Below are 20,883 nucleotides of genomic sequence, written 5' to 3' on the forward strand. Positions count from 1 at the left end.
TGCTTCGCCGCTGGGACACCTGTGTGCGATAATGTAGTGCGTTTGTGGGTCAGTGTGTATGTTGTGTGTGATTCAGTCAGCTGAAACGTGACGCTATTATCATGCCGAGATTTACCGCACCTACCAAACACACACCTTCCCCTCTGGCTATTATCTTGCTGTTGCACTTTATGATAAGAAAGGCACATGAGGAAGAAAATATTTAAGAGCAAATAGTGACTAATTAAATGCTAATGGCGTGTGTGTGTTTAAGACTGTGTGTGTGTGCGTGTGCGTGTGTGTGTGTGTGTGTGTGTGTGTGTATGAAGGGGCTGTTGTCAGCTGTTTGAGATCCTCCTACATCCACACCACAGCTGGTGACCCCTACCAAGGTCACACACGACACACACAGGGAGACGCATACATACGAACGCACACACAAACAGACACACAAACAGACACACACACACACACACACACACACACACACACACACACACACACACACACACACACACACACACACACACACACACACAGAGTGGCTGTAGATGCATCCTGGTCATACTGAGCTCTAAGGTCGGGTTTCCTCAGAACAATGTGAGGCCTGTGTGGAGCTGCACTGGAATTTAGACATGCAGACATGCACGTGCATGAGCGCGCATGCACACACACATGAGACAGAAGACAGACAAGTTCACAACTGTCTTTCTCTGTCTTTTTTCCACTGTGCATGTGTAGTTACACACACACGCCAACAGCCTCCACTGGTTTGTGAAAAAGCTCTTTATTCTTCAGTAGGTCACACAGCAAACGAGCTCCACTGAGCAGTGAATTCGCCTCTTACAAGGTTGTAAAATGTTTTAGAAATTTGTTAATGAACATCTATAATGCAATTAGAGATCGATAGCTGGTGCTGAAATAGGTCTTGATGATCAATAACTTCCTTGACCTTCAGTTGATTTATGAAATTGTGTTGTCCAAGTTGCTATTTAAAAAAAAAAAAAACACCACTGAACACTTTAGAAACCAATGTATTTGTAGATGTATGAAGGGTGTTATATGGTGTAATGCTTGATAGTGGAACATGTGATATTGCATGCGTTTGAAATTATGTGTGCAGCTTCAAAACAGATACATAAAGCCAACTGAATTTTATGCACGTTGTGACTTAAATATGATTTTCTGCATTTTTTACATGCATGTACCATGTGAAATAAAATATTACCACTTTAAACATGTTTATTTCACCCTATTGTCCAGACTGAAAGTTGGATGAAAACGTCCGTCTGTCCATTTCAGATGTTTTTATAAATCCTCATATGTATCTTTAATTTGATATTCCTACTTTGGTTTAGCAGTGTCTGTCCAATTAAATGATTTTTTGTCTTTTACTGTTGTTTATCAAGGTGTATAATGTATCTGTCACTCGTCGTTAGTCTCAAATTACGCTTCACTGCGCATCCCTGACATCTTATTTGCTGTGTTTTGTCTCCACAGGTCGGTGGCTGTGCTCACAGAGTGCATGAGGAACAAGGCGCTGGCCAAGTTTTTCCGCGAGCGCCAAGAATCTCTGCGGCACTCCCTGCCCCTGGGCTCCTACCTGCTCAAGCCAGTGCAGAGGATCCTCAAGTACCACCTGCTGCTGCATGTACGTCCGTCTGTCGCAAACATCCACCAGCATACAGACTCTTCAACCCACAGAAATGTGCATGCAGGCACACATTTGGTGTTTCTATCCATACCGGTACAAACGCATGCACGGTTAAGCGCCAACATTTCCACTCAGCTTCCAACTCAGAAACCAAATGTTTAGACATATGGTGCTCAGTGTGTATGTTCCCGTGTATGTGCTTGCATTGGAGTGCATGCATTGCTTTTATGGACAGAAAAACAACACATGGGTGTATGTATGGACATGCATAGTGTTTGTGCGTAAGTTGTGTGCAAATGCTCACAGAGGGTTTGTATGTGCTGCCTGTGCAGGAGATAGCCAACCACATGGAGAAGGACACAGAGACGTATGAGGTTGTGCAGGAAGCCATAGACACCATGCAGAGAGTGGCCTGGCACATCAACGATATGAAGAGGAAACACGAGCACGCCGTGAGGTTGCAGGTACAGCAAGCACTTTGTTCTAAACGCAAGATAAAAATAATCAGATGACTAAATATATCTTTTTGGAGTGGTCAGTGTCATCCCACTTTCTCCCTGCTGAATCCATTCCACATTGAGCGTGTGATGGTGTACCCTGCATTCTTTCTTTCGATGACTAAAACAGTGGTTTCGAGCCTTTCGAGGAGCCAAATACTTTTATTGTTCCACAGAACAGTTATGTGAACTCTAGGTTTGAGGCCAAGGCCATGAAACTCCCGCGTCTTACGCAAGTCAGTGCATTTTCCACTGAGCTAATGATGGCCTTGCATAAGGAGGACACATAAAAGGGAAGCTTGTTTCTATTATCTGCTGGGAGACAGGATGGTCAGATGAATGCAGGAATGTGTGGAAACATTTTCTCTGAGAGTCCACAGAAACTATTGGCTCAATAAAAATTATCAGATTGAAATTTTTATTTTTTTTTACTTCTTCATTATCATTTTTTCCTTTTCTTATCATTCTGCATTTCAGTTTCTCCTTAATCTTTGTTTTATAGTCTTTAAGCAGTATTTTCCTCTATTTAGCTGCACAACACTCTGTACTCTTTACTGAAATTGCTCTTCAGCAATTCACTTTTATTTTTTCTACTTTATTTGTTGTCAAATTGTAAAAGACTGTTTTAAAAAGAACTATTCAAATAAAGTTTTTTTATGCACTCGTGCATAAACAGCCTCATTGACTGTTTCCATCATATTCTACTTTTGTTCAGATTCTATGTAATTTATTTTTTTTTTGAAAATGGATCAGTTCAACCTATTTTTTATTCGCTGAATGTCACAAGTTTATATTTCTGATGCAGTGTGTTTTTGAAATCTTCAGTTTCCATTGCAATTACGTAATTGTTTTCCCAGCTTTGAGGTTAAAACAAACAAGGTTATTAAACTTCCCTCGCTCTGTATTTCTGTGCTCGCTGCAGGAAATCCAGAGCCTGCTGACCAACTGGAAGGGTCCCGATCTGATTGGCTACGGAGAGTTGGTTCTCGAAGGAACGTTTCGTCTGCAGCGAGCCAAAAATGAAAGAACTCTGTTCCTTTTTGACAAGCTTCTGCTGATTACCAAGAAACGAGAAGAAACCTACACATACAAGGCTCACATCCTGGTCAGTATACATCCCAAACAAACACTAAATGTGTAAACGTTTCTGCACTGTTTAACACGGCATCCTGTTTGTCTCTTTCAGTGCTGTAACCTGATGCTGGTGGAAGTTATTCCTAAAGAACCGCTGAGTTTCAGCGTGTTTCACTACAAGAATCCCAAACTGCAGCACACAGTCCAGGTAGAGCAACATTGCATAAGATAGCACACGTCATAACAATCATCAGACACTTTTACATGTTTGAAAATGGAGCCACCAGCGGCAAGGTGCAAGAATGTAATGATTATTTGCAGGTGTGTGATTGTTTTGTGGAGCATTCAGGCTCCACTCAGCGAGGTGCTCAGACATGTTGAGTGTTTACAGGCTCATGGTGGTCATTGTACTTTCCTTACCTCTATGTTTTGGATAAGCACTGAGAAAGAAAAGCTAATGTGTGTGATGTAAGAAAGCCATTCTTCAGAAGTTTAAGGATTTGTCTGCTGTCTTTAAAGTGCATGCATGACCTCTTCCTCTTTTTGATGTTTCGCTCTCTGCCCTCAGGCCAAATCACAGCAAGACAAGCGCATGTGGATCTTACACCTGAAGAGACTCATACTTGAAAACCATCCTGCCAAAATCCCTGCCAAGGTAGGAAAGCAGATGTCCTGACATCTCCCCTCTGCGCTCACTGGTTGCACAATCTTTTTCATATTTCAAATTTTTCATTATCTTTACTCTCATGTGCTGGGATTTCTTCCACTCATTTGTCAAGTGAAAGAGAAAACCGATGATTTCTTTCTTTAGAAAGTTAACTGTTATTCCATAAAGCTGCTGCTTGATTAAAACCAGTTATGTCCAGATTGTACTCTGGCTCCACCTAGTGTTCGTCATAATCTAACTGCCTGTACTGTTTAAGCATGTGACAAACACAAATTTGAATCTTGAACCTGTTGAACTCACGCTAATTTTATTGAATTCTAGGCCAAGCAAGCTATTTTGGAGATGGATGCAATGCGTAAGTGTCAACTTATACTGTATTTATGTCATAAAACAAGTGATTGTAATTGATTAAAATCATACTCTGCTGTAAATATACATATATTTGATTTTAATGTTTTTTTTGCTGCAAATTTAATTATATTTCATATATTTTGATCATAATGTACATGTTCTGTGCAATTTTTTCTGTCTTTTCTCCAGATCATCCTGGCTTTCATTACAGCCCTGATGGTGACAAGAAGGATTCCCCCCAAACCAAGGAAGGCCCCACTCCTCGTAGAGGACGCAGGAAAGGTGAAAAATACAGATTTTTCTGAATTTAAGTCAAAATTCCAAGTGAACTTTGTGTTTAATCAAAACCAGATGACAAGGAGTTGAGTAAAAATGATGTTCTCCTGGCTTAATGTGCAAAATTATTGACACAAATACCCACAGGCACAAATGGTTACACAGCTGAACTTTTATAAATTCATCTTAAATTTGATTTTGTGTCTTCCCAGAACCCCTTTCCAAATTACTGAAGAATGCTAAGCAGAATGCTGCCAACACTGATGGTGAAAAAGTGAGTTATAACCCAAGACAATGAGCAGTTGTAACAGACACATAGTCATAAACGCAGACTATATTTAACCAGCCTCCTTCTCTTCCTTCTCCTCCAGCGAACCAGTCTAGGTGCCACCCTGCTGTCTCCAGTGTCCCAGCTGGCTCTGGGCACTATAGGTCGCAGCCGTAGCCTCATCAACCAATCACAGGAGTCCTTGGATCCTGGTGATCACTATGACCACAGCGACAGAGAGGAAGGGGAGGAACTGCATCAACAAGATGCTGATGATGAGGATGACAGTGGACTGGTGGGTTCATCATCAGTCCGTATTATATAACTGTGGCCCTAAAATCATGCCTTACATTTCAATTTATCAGAAAATATACTACAGTGTCATATCACAGGGTTCACAGTCTGGCTAGCTCATATTCATTTGATTTTTTTCTCAGTGCATACATATGTTGTTAGGTAAAATGTGTAAAATCAGGTGTTACATTTAACATCATGCTGAAAACTCTCCATTCAGGGAGGCGGAAAGAGGCTGCGAGTTCCTGGCAAAAGCAGTAGGAAGAGGCTGAACCCTCAGGCATCTGTTGATAGTATAGAACAATGGAAAACCTTCAACATGAGCGCCTCCGACCTACAGGTACAGTATTAATTCATAGCTACACTGTAGTAAATGAGAATCAACTTGTGCTGTCTCAGCCTCACGTGAAACTATTTGTTTCTGCTTTCCTTTAACTCAGAGAGCCAGAGAATCCTTAGTGAGGGACGGAAGCCACCATCCGCCACTGCTCAGGACACCTCGCGTCACAGAGGAGCCTCCAGACGTCCCCATCCCCTCCGTCATAGTCACAGAAAGTGACCACTCTGTGAGGAACATATGGGCCGACCATCGGGCTCGCAGGGCCATGTTCCCGACCCGCCAGAGGACCATGCAGCCTGAGGATGAGGACGAGGACATCTACCAGATGTTTGTTCCAACAGAGCCGAGCGGACCAGAACCAGAGGCGCCCTCAGAGAAGTCAGAGGCTCCCTCATCGCCCAGAGCAGCTCGGCCCTGCAGCTGGCATGTCGAACAGGTGCCTACAGTGCAGGTTGACCCTCCACCCAGTAATGGCAGAGTCCTGCGTAGGGCGAGTAGTGCTGGGGAGAAGGCTATGGAAGCTCGACAGAGTCCTGAAGATGACCAGACTGATCACAGCAACCTGGAAGTGATCCACACTGAATCATCCAGCAATGATATATCTGGCTCATCCTCAGCTGAGCAGCTGACAATAGATGATATTGAAAATGTGTATGACAATATCAGCTATGAGGACTTGAAGAACATGGGCCTCATCAGAAGGGACCCTGAAGAAAACCAGTCACGGAAGGAAACGTCAGCAGATGCACAGGGTTCCCAAAGCCAAACAGAAAGGCTACCAAGGGTTCCAGTGGTCACAGAGCCCGTGATTGAACCAGACAATTCTTCGGAGAGCAACAGGTCCTCCATACAGGAGGGGAAGCCATTTGAAACATGTGAACTCAAAATAGTGGAGGAGAATATCTACGACACCATCTGCTTTAGGGAGCCACCATCCACAGAACTCAAAGGAATCAATGAAGACAATAAACTAAAACAAGAGAGGGACAGTCTGCTAGCCTCAGAACAGGACCTGACTGGAAGTCTTGGAGGGTTTGTTTCTGAGGAGAGCCTCCACTTTGGAGAGGACGATGGACCAGAGGCCTCCTGTATTGTTCCATCTTCGTCTGAGCCAGATTATTCCTCGTCTTCTGCTTCGGAGACTTTCCCACAGCGCTCACAGAAAGGAGACAAGATGTCTGAGCACGTCGATGAGATCTGGAACGACTTAGAAAACTACATCAAGAACAACGAGAAGAAAGCTGATCGACTTCCTGCTGCGTTTCCTGTTAGTGCCAACGAGTCACCAAAGAAGGCCTCATCTGTCAAAAACAGTCCCACAAAGTGTCCTCCTGTAATTAGTTCTCCAGCAACCAGCCCTCTAACCAAGAGTCCCCCAGTACATCACCCTAAACCCCCACCTGTTACCTCCACACCATCATTCACCATCCCAGTTATCAACCTTCCAGACCTTCAGAGTGAAAGTACCACTGAAGAAGAAATCCACAACCCTGCTCCCACATCTCGCCCCCTTCCTGCCACCCCAGAGCCCCTCCCAGGCACTGTGAAGAGCATTCGGAACAGACTGGCTCGACTCAGCAGCGGCAGCTTCCGCCTGGAGGACGACGATCTGGTGGAGCTCCCACCGAGAAGCACCTCTCCGAAAGAGAGCACCCTCAAGGACCTTCATAGTTTGTTTCCAGGGGAGCTGGCAGGTCTGGACTCTCCCCTGGCTTCCTCCTCTCTGCTCCTGGGTGAGTCTGTGGACTTTCCCCTGGAACTGATGGACAAAACCAAGAGCCGTGTGTTCCTGATGGCACGCCAGTACAGCCAGAAGATCAAGAAAGCCAACCAGCTGCTGAGGATGAGAAGTATGGACCCTGGAGACTCTTGTAGTCGGGCCAGAGCAGAGAAGAAGCAGAAGGACCTTGCTGCCATCTTAGAGGAGAAGAAACAAGGGGGTGCAGCCATAGGTAAAACTACATATTTATGTCTCTAATGAAATGTTTAGCTCCAATCTGACAATAAGTCTCTTTTCTAGTACCCAAAGTCAGGGCAGTTCTTTTCCCAAATTTTCAATCTATATGTCTGAGATACAGATTTTCACTGTATTTACCCTTTACCCACATCCTGATGAAAGTTGTGACAAACCCCAGTGTTTTATAATTAGGTGAGCAAAGCAACTGAGATTGGCCACATTTTGTAAATACCCAACTCAGTAACAGTGATATGCATTCACAGTTTCTCAAAAGTCACGTAATTCTCTTCAGTGTGTTTGTTTTATCTGACTAAAGGTCGGAAACCTTGACATATTTAATGTGCTGTCATTTATTTAAAAAAAGAATAATAGCAAGAGAAGCTGTAATCCGAGAATATTTTGGCAATTTCCTTGAAAAATTACTGAAATAATTCAACAATCACAGTAATACAGGTGGATTAATATTCCATTGCTTGAATAACTGACTAATTATTGCAGCTTGTGACATTCACAGCAAGTTTTTAAGTCTGAACTGGACAAAATATATATAAATTAAATTGACTAAAGAAAATAATTTAAGGTAGTACACTGAAAAATGGTATATAATGACTATTGACTAAATTACAGTAAAGTGAAAGAGGTTGCTTGTAGTGATGAAAAGATATTACCTAACTCTGCAATTCCTCTCTCTGTAGACCTTATAGCTTATTTTTTAGATCATTCCATCAGTTTTCAAACATATTTTGGCTGGACTGGAAATAAGCATCAGTACTCTTTGCTTGTATTGTGTTCATAGATTGTTTCTGTTACCTCCAATTGGCCAAAAACAACCCCCAAAAACTAATACAAATATACTCTATTGCCACCCATTGTTAAACATCCTCTGTGTTCCTTTCTCAGGCGCGAGGATAGCAGAGTACTCCCACCTCTATGACCAGGTGATGTTTAAGGACTGTCCCGGTCAGACCTCTGCTACTCCGCATCACAGCCATCCAGGGCTGCCGTCGTCTCCGTCCATGCCTGAGACCTCCCTGGATGAGGACTGGCTCCACTCCACCTACAGCAACGGAGAGCTGGCCAGCTTCGTCTCCTCCAGCGAGGCCGGCGACGCTCGAGCGTCTTCCACCCCTCAGTGCAGACTCACCTCATCCTGCTCCATCCCCTCCCTCAAGACCTTCCCTCCCTCTCCCACCACCCCGCCGTCGCAGAGGTGGAGCTCGTGCATGTCGGCGCCGAGCGAGAAGGAGGAGCACGTGTACAGCTCCATTAAGAGACATCCCTCCTTTAACGCACCGTCTCCAAAGTCCTCCCCACCCAGTCACTGTCAGTCGGTCGGCTCTCTGGACGGCCAGCAGCAGGAGAAGAACCACCAATCTGGACTCAAATGTAACGGAGCCACCGTGGATCGATCCGCGGACAGACTTCACGGCCCCAGTTTGGGTCGGGCCGGTCGGCAGAGCAGCCTCCCGGAGCGGTTCAGCCAGGGACATTCGGAGCTCACTTTACATGATGGCCAACACGTGGTCGTCCTGAACCGGGATTCTGCGCTGAGCATACTCACAGCCACCCAGAACTACCTGGCCAACTTCAAGGACAATGGGGAAGACGACGACGACTACGTAGAGATCCGCTCGGAGGATGAGAGCGAGCAGGAGCGGGACAGGTTGGTGCAGAGGAACGGCAGCTCCCTGTCCAGTCAGAACCGGGTGCTGGTCCAGTCTCAGAGTCTGCCGTCCACACCGGTCCGATCCTGCGACCCGCTGAGGTCTCTGGACCGGGAGCATCTGGAGAAGTACCTGTGGAGCGAACCGCAGCAGAACCAACCCAACATCGTCCAGTCTCTGAGGGAGAAGTTTCAGTGTCTGAGCTCCAGTAGCTTCGCCTGAGGTCACCTGCCAACAAAAAGCCAAATATATATCAACATACAGCGTATAGTAACAAAGGGGACACTGCTGCTTTGCCTCGATGCTCTACATCTGCTCCTACATCGCAAACCACACACAAATATCACACAATTATCTGTCAACATAGAGCAGAAGCAGTTTCTTTGATCGCTGCTGTATTTGTATTGACATGTGAATACACTCTGTTACAGGGCTTCAAAAGAAAACACAAAAGGTTACTAATAATGGTCAAAAAGCCACATCAAAGCCTGCATTAGCACTTCCATGAGATCTGGTAGGAAAAGTTGGCCAGATGTTCTCAAAACAGAGTTCTCACTTGTTCGTTAAGGCACTCAGCGAATGAAATGGAACATTCAAAGCAACTTCATGTGTGAGCTTTGTGGAGATAATTGGAGTGTGATGCTGCAGGAGGGCACAGTAGTTCAGGATAGCTGTTACTGAAATAATAAATCATCTTTTAGCTGTTCAGCATCTCAGACAGAAGCATCAAACATGTGAGAAAGTTTCGCAGATTTTCTCTCCACGTATCAGGAGAGGCTCTCCAGTCACGATCCCTTTCATTTAATTTCATTCTTAAGGTTATTTTAACTGCATTTCAGCTCTTGTTTAATCTTAACCCAGATAGGAGGAACAAACCACAGCTGCAGCTAGTGTTTTTTAAATCGTGCTTCTTATACTATCAAGCAGTTGGGACAACAAGCAGCTTTTCAAATTCACAGTTCAGATGTGCTACACGGGCTAGTTTTAGCAGCTTTTTAAGCAATAATTGTAACAAACAGGATGCAGCTGTAAAGAAAACATGTTGGCTATTACAAGATCCAATAGGTTAAGTAAAACTAGACCTTTAAGTCTATTTGAAGTTATTGTATGCCACTCTGCCGATTTGTCACTAGTAGAGTGTCCTGCTTTAAAAATGTCCAGAGAATATGCTGATATTTTAGATAATCTATAAGAAAGCATAGGATTTCATATTTATTTCCAATCTGTGAGCAAATCAGACGCGTTTTTATGTTTAATAGTCTGGGGGCCTCCTTCACATACAGAAAAATATTCATCTCAACAGGTAGATGATTAATTTTTTTTGTTTTCAAATCATGCTAATTTTAATTTTTAAGTGGGACCACAAACGAGCATTATGGAGAGTTAGTTAAAAGATTACAGTACAGTACTGTGTTTGGTGTTTTTTTTTTTTACTCAAATAGTGAGCTGTTTGTTTACCTTGTTTACATCATGGGACACTACTGATATCACATCCTCACTCAGACTGAAAGCCACATTCAGATAGTTGTAAGTCACTTCATTAAGGTTCCTGCAACACATTTGTTTTATCTCCCCTCAAAGCAACACATACAATAAACCACACACTTTTTTTTTTAAGAAAACACTAAATGTGACCTATTTATTTGAAAGCATCCCTACGTTACTGCCCCTCGTCACTATTACTGCAAGCCACACACCGGTTGTAAATGAAAGTAAAAGGTATTTATTAAAAGATGTTTTTATTTTAATTTAGGGACTCACAAAATTTGAATCAAATACTGTGAATTTTTTTTTTCAGAAAATGGTTGTTTTTCTGTCACGCACTGCTACTTAAATAATAAATCACCGAAACACAAACGTTGAGAAGCACAAAACATGGCCTACTGTTCATATCAGGAAATGTGCATCAACCACAAGTTAGGAATATGAGAATATGAAGTATGTTCTTTTTGTTTGTTTTTTTTCATTGTAAATTTTTTTTGTCCTCTGTTTTCACTGGTGGGGATTGTCAGTCTTTATTGACTCTTTTTTTGCACTTTTCTGTCTTTTTTTTACATTTTAATTGTAAACACTTTGTAAAGATGTACATTTTAGGAAAGTTATTCTTGTATGCCCTAGGTATGCTTTATAATGCTTTGATGTTTAAGTTAAGTGTACTGTATTTTTTTAACTGCCTAGTTGTCATCGCTCAACAAAACAATGTATTGGAGGTAATAAAATCAGATTAAACTCTTGTTGGTGTTTTTGTGGTTATCAGTGAATAAAAATGGCACCACACTGAATACAACACCGAACAATAACTGATGAGGATTTATTAGTGAACTTCTGACTCGGTATATTGGTGAAAAGCAGTTTAGTATCCAGATCATTCACTTAAGTAAAAGTACTGCTAATACTACAGTCTAAATACACAATCAAGAAATGTACTACTAAACATGTTTCATGTAGAATAAAATGGTCCCTGCGATATATCGTTGTATTATAACAAAAATAATTTCAGTGTTGTATATGGGGTTCAAACTGGTGACAATTTTCATTATGAGTTAATCTGCTGATACTTTTCAAGATCATTTGATTTAATTGCCATTTTTTAAAACACCAGAAAAGGGTCAGAAATCCATCCATCTGTTATGGATGGGCAGCCACTGTGCAGCCCTATTTTGCCTAAAGTAATTGATTTAATTTCATTGATTTGTGCTTAAATTAAGATAGAATTAATTTGATGTAATCTCATATTACATGGGATGTATTTTAGCCTGGAAGGGTATATTCTGGGCTAGGCTGTTTTAGCCCCTGGGGTATAAATTGGGCTCGGCTAAATAATACTTTGGCCGGGGGTTTAATCTGGCCTGTTACACACAGATCAAGTCAATATTATTTTAAGCACAAATTAATGACAACAAAAAGAGATATTATACTGAAATCTGTTATACGGGAAAAATTGACAGCGACACCAGTCAATGTGGATATTCTTTCATAATGTTTTGCTTAAGTTTTTCTTGGTTTTAAATTCAGTTTTTCCTTTGATTTGAACTTTTTAAATTTGTATTTAGCTCAGTGACATTCTAGTTGTGTTCTTTAATAATGATTTGCTTGATGAGCATACCTCTTTGTAAAAAAAAAAATCCTACGTAACTTAACAATTAAGAGTTAACATGCTTAATCTTTATGTGTCAATATAAACTGGCCTAGGCATACTTTTGCCAGGGGGTTAATATGACCTGTTACACCTGTCTTCTTTGTTCAAACATCATCATCAACGACGCCCATCTATCCATTTTGTTCCACTTGTCTCCATTGTCTTCCGTGAATTGGGGTTCTTCTAGCTGCAAGGCAGCAGTGCTAACCACCGAGCCACTGTGCAGCAGAGTAAGAAATATCTAACATAATTACAGAGAGCCGAATAGTATCTTCAAATTCAGTCTAAACTACAAAATGTTTCACCAGATTACATATTTGGAAATCCTACCTGAAAACCATACTAATTTTAGTTACTTACACTAATTTATTTAATTTATTTTATTTCATTTGCTATTGCAAGTAGTAGATTAATTGACAAATTATATCATCTTTAACTTTATATATTGTGTCTGCATCAGGTGATTCTGTTTTGTATGATGTCAGAAAATGGTGAATCATCTATCATAATTATTTTTCTGTTTACTGTAATTCTACACAAGGACAAAAATGTAATTACATAATCTTCTCTTGTAGAAGATGCAAGAGGAGAGAAGTCCAGTTGATTTTTACTGAAGCTCCTATGGTTACCATGACCTGGATGACTGAGAATCTACACAGACTTGTGCTTTTGATTACATTTTGCACTTGGTACTTGAAAACACTGGGATATGACTTTACAGCTTCATGAGCTGCCTGAATGCACAGCTCTCTCTCATTCATGGACCCTGATGGGGACTTCACTCAACTCTTCAACTGTAACTGACTGGAGACCTGCTGAATCAGCTGTTCACAACTCATAGTGTCCTAGAACAGATCAAACAGCATGGTGGAAATGACCAAGGAACAGTTGGAAAGGTGTAGAAGCTGCAGTTCCTTTCCAAAATGTGCAACAATTTCACAGAAAATAGTCCAAATTCATCATTAACCTCTACAACGCAATGTCTTTTGCGTGTTTTGCCACCTTTTGAATGTCATTGCCAGTCAGAAGAAATTTATCCGGTTTTCTGTGGTTTACCAACACGCCAGCAGTGGTCAGGAAGGCTCAACAAATATTACACTTCCTCAGACTGTTGAGGAAATGTCTCCTGGAGGCAAATCTGTTGCAGACTTTGTATCGCTCCACAATGGAAAGCGTGCTGCATCACAGTGTGGTGTGTTGTTTGTACAACTGGTGACAGAAAATCCCTGCAGGGGCTGATAAGGTCAGCACAGAAAATAATTGGCTGCCCCCTGCCCTCCCTGAAAGACATTGCAAGCCTCAGTTGCCACACGGTGCATTTATTTGTCTCTGTTGTGAAGTAGCTTGTCTCATGCAGTGCTAAACAACCGTACCTAAATCAGCCAACTGCCTGCCTGCTTAACAAGCTGGACTACCCATAATAATACTCAATTAATCGACACAACGTGACGACGATGACCTCACAACCAATGTTATTTGGTAAACTGGTACAGCATATGATCAGTATACTATAACTGAATATTTAGTTTGTGTAGGATTATTATTAGCCTACATTAGGTAGAGGCAACACTTGCTGTGACTTATTTGCTAAATGACAAACAGAAAAAGTAGCTTTCTGCCTTGTTGTAGCCTAATGTCGATCTCTTTTAATTTAACAATTGTTGCGATACAATGTTTTATTGACCCTTTGTGTGTTATTATTAAGATGTTAAAATAAATGCCGTTACAGAAAATGTGTTCCTGATTTTAAAAAAAAATAATAATCAGATCTCACACTGTTACATTAAGGCAGCCAGTGGTTCTACACGCCGCACAAAGTGCCCTTTTTTTCCCCACTGAGCACCTGCCCCCCAAAATGTCTGTGCAGCCACTGATGATGGTCTTCGAGATGCTTTCTCAGCAGGTGTTACTCTTCGTAGTTAAATCAACAGCAGAGGGCGCACTAACAGTCAACCATAGACTGCATCAGAAGAACCACGAAGAAGAAGAAGGGGCTTGGGCGCTGGTTCAGAGGCATGCTGGGAGATGTAGTTAATAGGAAATAAGCCACCAAAACGTTATTTTCTAATTTGATGAGGTAACTGATTAAAAGAGAGTTTCATTATATATGTAAAGTTGAGATACGCCACCCATTTCAAGGCCTCATACTGAAAATCCAGAGATTTTTTAGAAAGTCTCTTCTCGAAGTTTCTGCTTCGCACCGGTTTACCCACAGTGCACCGCGCCGCTTCCTTTCTTCTCGGTTGTGTGGTGGTCCAAAATGTCGCTATTAGACGGTCCGTTAAATGTGCTCGGCCAGAGGACTACTGGCCAGTCTGTCCGCACTCAAAATGGTGAGTTGTTGTGCTGCTTGACTTTGTGCGCCAGATAAACCTAACGTCTTCTTTGTGCGTTTCTAACGAAGGGCAGGAAAATGGATTAATTTACTGCATGTTAGCACACGTGTGGTTCATGCTAATGCTAGCTAACGTTACCGTTACGTTCAAGGCGCTGCACCGTCACCGGTGACACTTTTTAACGTTTTCATCTAATTTTCCGCAATGTGCATCTCACGCAAGTAGCATTTATTAAAATTTTGCAAATCCCATTTCAGTACCTTCCACTCGCATGACAATGAATGGACGGCTATGCTAATGGGATAGAAAAACACTGTCATGGTCTGAAGGTGTGGCTAGCTGACTGTGCGCCCCGCTCAATAAAATGGCAGAATATATCTATAACTGAAGTGTTTTTACTAGTAAAGTCTTGCATATCAGATGATGTGTAGCCTGTCTTTTAAACGAGTAGATTATTTCGTGTCCGCAAGCTATAACTTCCCTCTTTTCTGTGCAGTCATGGCCGCAGCATCCATCGCCAACATCGTAAAGAGCTCCCTGGGACCCGTTGGTCTCGACAAAATGTTGGTGGACGATATTGGGGTCTGTGTCGCATTAAGGAACATCTGCACCTTTAGTAGACAGCCTGATTGTAAGATAGTAAACTGGATGTCTAGGTTGCTCATCAGTCTTGTCTAATGGTGGTTTTGACAGGACGTGACCATCACCAACGACGGAGCAACCATCCTGAAGCTGCTGGAAGTGGAGCACCCAGCTGCCAAGGTCCTGTGTGAGCTGGCTGACCTGCAGGACAAGGAGGTCGGAGATGGGACGACGTCTGTGGTGAGTAGAATCAACAACTGCCTCTATCTCTGTGTCAGCCCACAGAGAAAATGAAGGGTGCTTGGCTATTTTATTTTGTATGGTCCTCTGGGCTTGTCCTGTTTTAGTACCATGCATCTGCATCTATTACGGATGTGTGGCTATGCTAACAGGAAAGAGAAACTGTCCTTCACTGTCTGAAGGGGTTGAGCAGCCTCATTTCTGCCACTCCTAATGAAAGGATGGTACAGTGTAAAATCCATAACTTATAGTTTTGTTGTTGGTTCAACAAAATACTTTAAGACTGGGTTCACACTGCTGGAGTTTTAAAACCCCAAGAGAAATCTGATTGCACATTAGGAGAAATTTCAGATATTCCTCTCTTTAATCCCAGACATGCACACACTACAAGGTTTGAAAAGAGTGACGGGATGCTTGATCAGGGAGCACCTCTCATGCGGAAGTAGATATGAACAAAATAGAAAGTGTTGTGCAACAACTTGCTGGAATTAAAATGATAATACACCCAGCCAACAATATAATGTAAAATGTGCAATATACACCACTGTCTCATTCACTCTGTTATTTATATTCACTGATATTTATACTGTATATTTGTAAATAGACTGTTTGCACTATCTTTAAGATTTATTTTGCACTGAAAAGGAGAAACTCTCCAATCTCGTTATACACTGTATAATGACAAAAAAGCACATTCTGTTTGTGGGGATGCTGTCAACATGTGTTTTGTATTCTTCAAGAGCTGGAGGTGAAATTTTAAGCAGCACTTTTGATATCTGTTGCTAACATTAGCCCCTAAGGGCAAGAATATTTAGTGTCTCTTGGCAACAGCATCCACTGCTTCCACAACTTCCATGAAATTGTACCCATCAGGATTTTAACTCACAAATATCTAACATGTTTCATATTAATCGTGGCAGTCCTGATAAGTCTGCAAGCAGTTAAGAAGTTTTAAGATTGACTTTGTAAACTCCTCACATTCCCAAACAGCGGATCAGACCAAGATCCCAGACCAGACTTCGTTTGTGATTGTCAGGCGGGGTGAAATTGATTAATTGGACTGAAACTTGTGTAATGTGAGCTGAGTCTTAGTTGGAAAATCAAGCCAGTTCTAGTCTTTTTTTTTTCTTATGATGGATTTTGTGTTGCATCTTTCAGGTAATTCTTGCTGCAGAGTTGCTAAAGAGTGCAGATGAGCTGGTGAAGCAGAAGATTCATCCGACGTCAGTCATCAGTGGATATCGCCTGGCTTGCAAGTAAGATGATGCTAATACATAATTTATAAGGGACAAGGACTCTGGGTTTGTTTCAATTTGCTGATGCCAAACTTGTTTTTTTTTTCCTTCATCTTCCAGAGAAGCAGTGCGCTACATTAATGAGAATCTCACCATTGGGACAGATGACCTGGGCAGAGAATGTCTAATCAATGCAGCCAAGACATCCATGTCTTCCAAAATCATTGGAGTGTATCCCTGATATGTGTATGAACTGGCTGGAAATTAGCACAACTTACAATTGGCAGTGTTTACATTTTTATGTGTGTAGAGAAAGTTGTTCCTTTCTTTGATCGATTTGCCTTGACTACAAGCCTTCAGTGACGCAGACTTCTTTGCGAACATGGTGGTGGATGCTGCCTTGGCCGTGAAGTTTGTGGATGGCAAAGGAGTTGCCAAATATCCCATCAACTCTGTTAACGTGCTGAAAGCCCACGGACGCAGCCAGAAGGAGAGTTTCTTGGTTAATGGATACGCACTGAACTGCACAGTTGGTTCACAAGGTACGTCTGTCACAAAGCCAGACACTCACAAATTTAAAATGGAAGTTAATGTGAGGATTTATACAACATTATGTAAAGCTGTCTACACAACTGCTGCTGATTAAACTCCCATTTAAATTTGCTGCTATGTCTTGCTTGATGGTGTATGCAGTGATACGCGTGGGAGACAGTACACTGGCTCTGAAAGGAATTCAGTCACAGCATTTTCTTAGCTGTGGCACTTCTTTTTGCCAGACAGTACAATAAATGCCACAAATATAACAAAAACAGTATAGTGTCTTTTGTATCAACTTTGTCCTCCTACTGTTGTGTAGCTTAATACAATTCTAATTGCCTTTTGGATATTTCCAATGCTGAATGTGTGTTGTTTTTTTGTCCCAAGGCATGGTGAAGCGCGTCGTTAATGCCAAGATCGCCTGTCTGGACTTCAGCCTGCAGAAGACAAAAATGAAGATGGGAGTCCAAGTGATTATCAGCGACCCAGAGAAGCTCGACCAGATCAGACAAAGGTGGGCGATGGAAAATTTCTCTTGGTTTTGCTCTTTCACATTCACACAGCTGCATGAAATATCCCATTTAATTTTGCTGTGGTGCTGAAACTGTAGTTCACACAGTGATACGCGTGGGAGAAAACATAAGCAGTCACAAGTTAGGGCAGCAGCTCCGCTCTGAGCTGCAGGACCACTACTGGTGGCTGGACACTGACTGTGCATAACATGTCTTTGTAATCATACTGTATAAGATTTGTAGTTTTCTTGCAAAATTTATAACAAAGCTCTAAAATTATTTGATTCTTTCAAGCATAGTTTGTCATACTGTGTTCTTGTTTATGTAGAACCATGTATAGAGTTGCAGAAATGTCAAAGAATGATTGTTGAATTGACGAGAGCAGATAAATTACTGATTTTTTTAAAATTAAGTAATTTTATCCTAAATATAACAAAATGTGACATAAATGTAATGGAAATAACATAGATATGTTGTATTTGTTTGGTTCCAGGGAATCTGATATCACCAAGGAAAGGATCCAGAAGATTTTGGCAGCAGGCGCCAATGTTGTCCTGACCACCGGTGGCATAGATGATATGTGCCTGAAGTATTTTGTGGATGTTGGAGCCATGGCAGTTAGAAGGGTTCTCAAGAGGGACCTCAAACGCATCGCCAAGGCTACAGGAGGTAAGAAGGAAGGAAGTTTGTGCTTTTGAATTATGTGTTTACATCTATGTGCATGATTTTCTGTCTTGCATAAGTGAATGTGTATTTGATCACAGCTGTGTCTTTTTGTTTGTCCTTTCTCAGCCACCATCTGCCCTTCTCTGACCAACCTGGAAGGGGAGGAGACATTTGAAGCCACCATGCTCGGCCAAGCTGAGGAGGTTGTGCAAGAGCGAGTCTGTGACGATGAGCTCATCCTTGTCAAGAAGTAAGAACTGAAAATACGTTAACATGTTTTATACTTGTTGTATTAGATGTAATATTCTAAAGCTCTGGCAGCAGCTCTGTTTACTGTTTTTTTTTCTTCAGAATGTAAGGTTTTAAAGGGTGATGGGTGCCTTATGGTAGAGAATGAGACATACTTGTTCACACCATCAGATGTTCCGTTGACTTGTCAGTGCGTCAGTATAACACGGTGATTCAATCTGCATAGAGTTGCATCAAGGGTTGTTAGGCTGTGAGTGTTTTCAGGTCTATATTCTCTTTCAGAGTCATTCAGCCCTAAAATAGTTTTGTTTGCACAGTTTAACCTGCATGAATTTCTGTAGCCTTCTAACATATTTAATGATGACTGAAAACAGGTTCATAATGTCTCTGCTCATCTTTGCTTGAGAAATGAGGCCAGAGAGAAAATATGTCACACAGCCAGTATTTATGGCTGTAACAGATGAGCTCAGAAGCAGTTGGAGAAAATCATTTTGAGTGTGAGTCTGACGGACTTGAGATACCCAGTGTGACTTATATGTATTGCCATATTTCATTTAACTAAAGCTTCAATAATGAGGACCTGCTTTTTCTTGGATTAATGAATCCCAGAGAAACTTTTTAAACAGGACAAGTGCTAATGTTCGCTGTTGATGGAAAAGGGTGTGTGTCACTGTGTAGTTGTCTGGTATTCGAGCTGATATTACAATACTCTAAATATGACTTAAAGTCCTTCATGTGTTTCTGCATCTAAAGTCAATACAGTCTGATCCCTATTAATTGTACTGTTGCTGTATTTCCCAATTTTTTGTCCCCTCAGTACCAAAGCACGCACATCAGCCTCCATCATTTTGCGTGGAGCTAACGACTTCATGTGTGATGAGATGGAGCGTTCGCTGCACGATGCTCTCTGTGTGGTCAAGAGGGTCCTGGAGTCCAAGTCTGTAGTCCCAGGAGGAGGTGCTGTGGAGGCAGCACTTTCAATTTACCTGGAAAACTATGCTACCAGCATGGTGAGTTTCATACTGAGAAAATGTAAAGCTTGCAGCTGTTGGTGGTTTCTTTTTGACAGCTGTAATTGAACTCGTCACTTTACATTTCTTCAGGGCTCCAGGGAGCAGCTGGCCATTGCTGAGTTTGCTCGGTCTCTTCTCGTCATCCCCAAGACGCTGGCTGTGAACGCAGCACAGGACTCCACTGACCTGGTGGCCAAGCTTCGGGCCTTCCACAATGAGGCTCAGGTGAACCCTGAACGCAAGAATCTCAAATGGTGAGTCTTGTCTTCGTGCACCAGTCATGAAATTGTAATATCTATTTATAAACGCCTTTTAGGTCTTTCCATTTGAGTTGAGTAAGCAAGTTTAGTTGTCTGTGCCATCTGTGGACTCATGTGTTTTAGGTATAATCTCAACAACTTCAAAAAGGATGGTGTATCAAATAGAGCCAAAACTATATTTTATCGCCCTGACGGTTAATTACTAAGAAAATAATGCCGCTGCACCCCTACGAACAACCTCCTTTTGCTATCACCCAAATGAACCTAAGGCAGAATGGTTTCTTTTTTTGCATTTATTATGTATAGGGGAGAGAGACAGGAAATGTAGGTAGAAGAGTTGGGGAATGACCTACAGTAAATGACCATGGGCTGGATTCGAACCTATGACCGCTGCTTGGGGGACTATAGCCCCTGTTTATGGGTCATCTGCTCAACCTGTTGAGCTATCTGGGTGCCCAAGGCAGAATATTGTTGTGGGGTTTTTTTGTAAAAGGAAAGATTTTTAAGGGAAAATGTCCAGCAAAGCTTTTTTTTATGACAGACATTCAAAATAAATAAATATTCTTTTGCTGCAGGCTGTACTTTTATGACAAACCGTGTATTCAACCATCTTTTTGTCCTGTAGGATTGGTCTGGACTTGGTGAACGGCAAACCCAGAGACAACCGTCAGGCTGGCGTGTACGAACCCACCATGGTTAAGACAAAGAGCCTCAAGTTTGCCACTGAGGCTGCCATCACCATCCTCCGCATAGACGACCTCATCAAACTGTTCCCAGAGCCAAAGGAAGGTGGGCATTCATACCAGGACGCCGTGGCATCGGGATCTCTGGAGGGTTAAAAGGTTCCGATAATTCACAATAGGTTCAACGTCTGTATTTATACATAAGGAGCTCTTCATGGCTGTCGCTCTAGTTTAGGCCGTGCACTTTGCCTGTTTACTGTTCTCCCACTCCCTCTCGCCTCCAGAGGAACCGTAAGTGATTGTTTTTTTTGGACACTTAATAAAGCTCCAATGGTTGTAAATGACCGTTGATTTGGTAATTCAAACTGCCTAGCTGTGGTTATTCAGTGGGCCTTAAAGAGTTTAACAAA

The 20,883-nt window shown here is 42.0% G+C and overlaps 2 protein-coding genes and 1 non-coding gene across 7 annotated transcripts in view; all 3 read left to right on the top strand.

Annotated features, from left to right (window-relative positions):
* Nucleotides 1-11,255, top strand: part of LOC111574218 (pleckstrin homology domain-containing family G member 1) — an 83,044-nt gene extending 71,789 nt beyond the window's left edge. For all 5 annotated transcript variants that reach the window (XM_023278689.3, XM_055015984.1, XM_023278691.3 and 2 more), the window contains 12 exons: nt 1,480-1,630; nt 1,966-2,097; nt 3,053-3,235; nt 3,317-3,412; nt 3,773-3,859; nt 4,193-4,226; nt 4,412-4,504; nt 4,711-4,772; nt 4,870-5,061; nt 5,281-5,400; nt 5,501-7,352; nt 8,258-11,255. In XM_023278689.3, the coding sequence (XP_023134457.2) occupies nt 1,480-1,630; nt 1,966-2,097; nt 3,053-3,235; nt 3,317-3,412; nt 3,773-3,859; nt 4,193-4,226; nt 4,412-4,504; nt 4,711-4,772; nt 4,870-5,061; nt 5,281-5,400; nt 5,501-7,352; nt 8,258-9,243 (3,988 nt within the window). In that variant the 3' untranslated portion in view covers nt 9,244-11,255. The remainder of the gene's footprint in view (nt 1-1,479; nt 1,631-1,965; nt 2,098-3,052; nt 3,236-3,316; nt 3,413-3,772; nt 3,860-4,192; nt 4,227-4,411; nt 4,505-4,710; nt 4,773-4,869; nt 5,062-5,280; nt 5,401-5,500; nt 7,353-8,257) is intronic.
* Nucleotides 11,256-14,334: 3,079 nt separating this feature from the next.
* Nucleotides 14,335-20,838, top strand: tcp1 (t-complex 1). The gene is made up of 12 exons (XM_023278694.2): nt 14,335-14,493; nt 14,993-15,078; nt 15,190-15,318; nt 16,477-16,574; nt 16,674-16,784; nt 16,914-17,095; nt 17,478-17,604; nt 18,096-18,271; nt 18,395-18,518; nt 19,335-19,527; nt 19,621-19,784; nt 20,416-20,838. The coding sequence occupies exons 1-12, from the start codon at nt 14,421-14,423 to the stop codon at nt 20,627-20,629; spliced, it is 1,677 nt and encodes a 558-aa protein (XP_023134462.1). The 5' UTR covers nt 14,335-14,420; the 3' UTR covers nt 20,630-20,838.
* LOC111574230 (small nucleolar RNA SNORA29) lies at nt 14,741-14,878 on the top strand. Its single transcript, XR_002746612.1, has one exon. It is a non-coding gene; the product is annotated as a small nucleolar RNA SNORA29 (small nucleolar RNA).
* Nucleotides 20,839-20,883: the final 45 nt, after the last annotated feature.

This window comes from Amphiprion ocellaris, chromosome 12, assembly GCF_022539595.1.
Source record: "Amphiprion ocellaris isolate individual 3 ecotype Okinawa chromosome 12, ASM2253959v1, whole genome shotgun sequence".
Classification (NCBI taxonomy): domain Eukaryota; kingdom Metazoa; phylum Chordata; class Actinopteri; family Pomacentridae; genus Amphiprion; species Amphiprion ocellaris.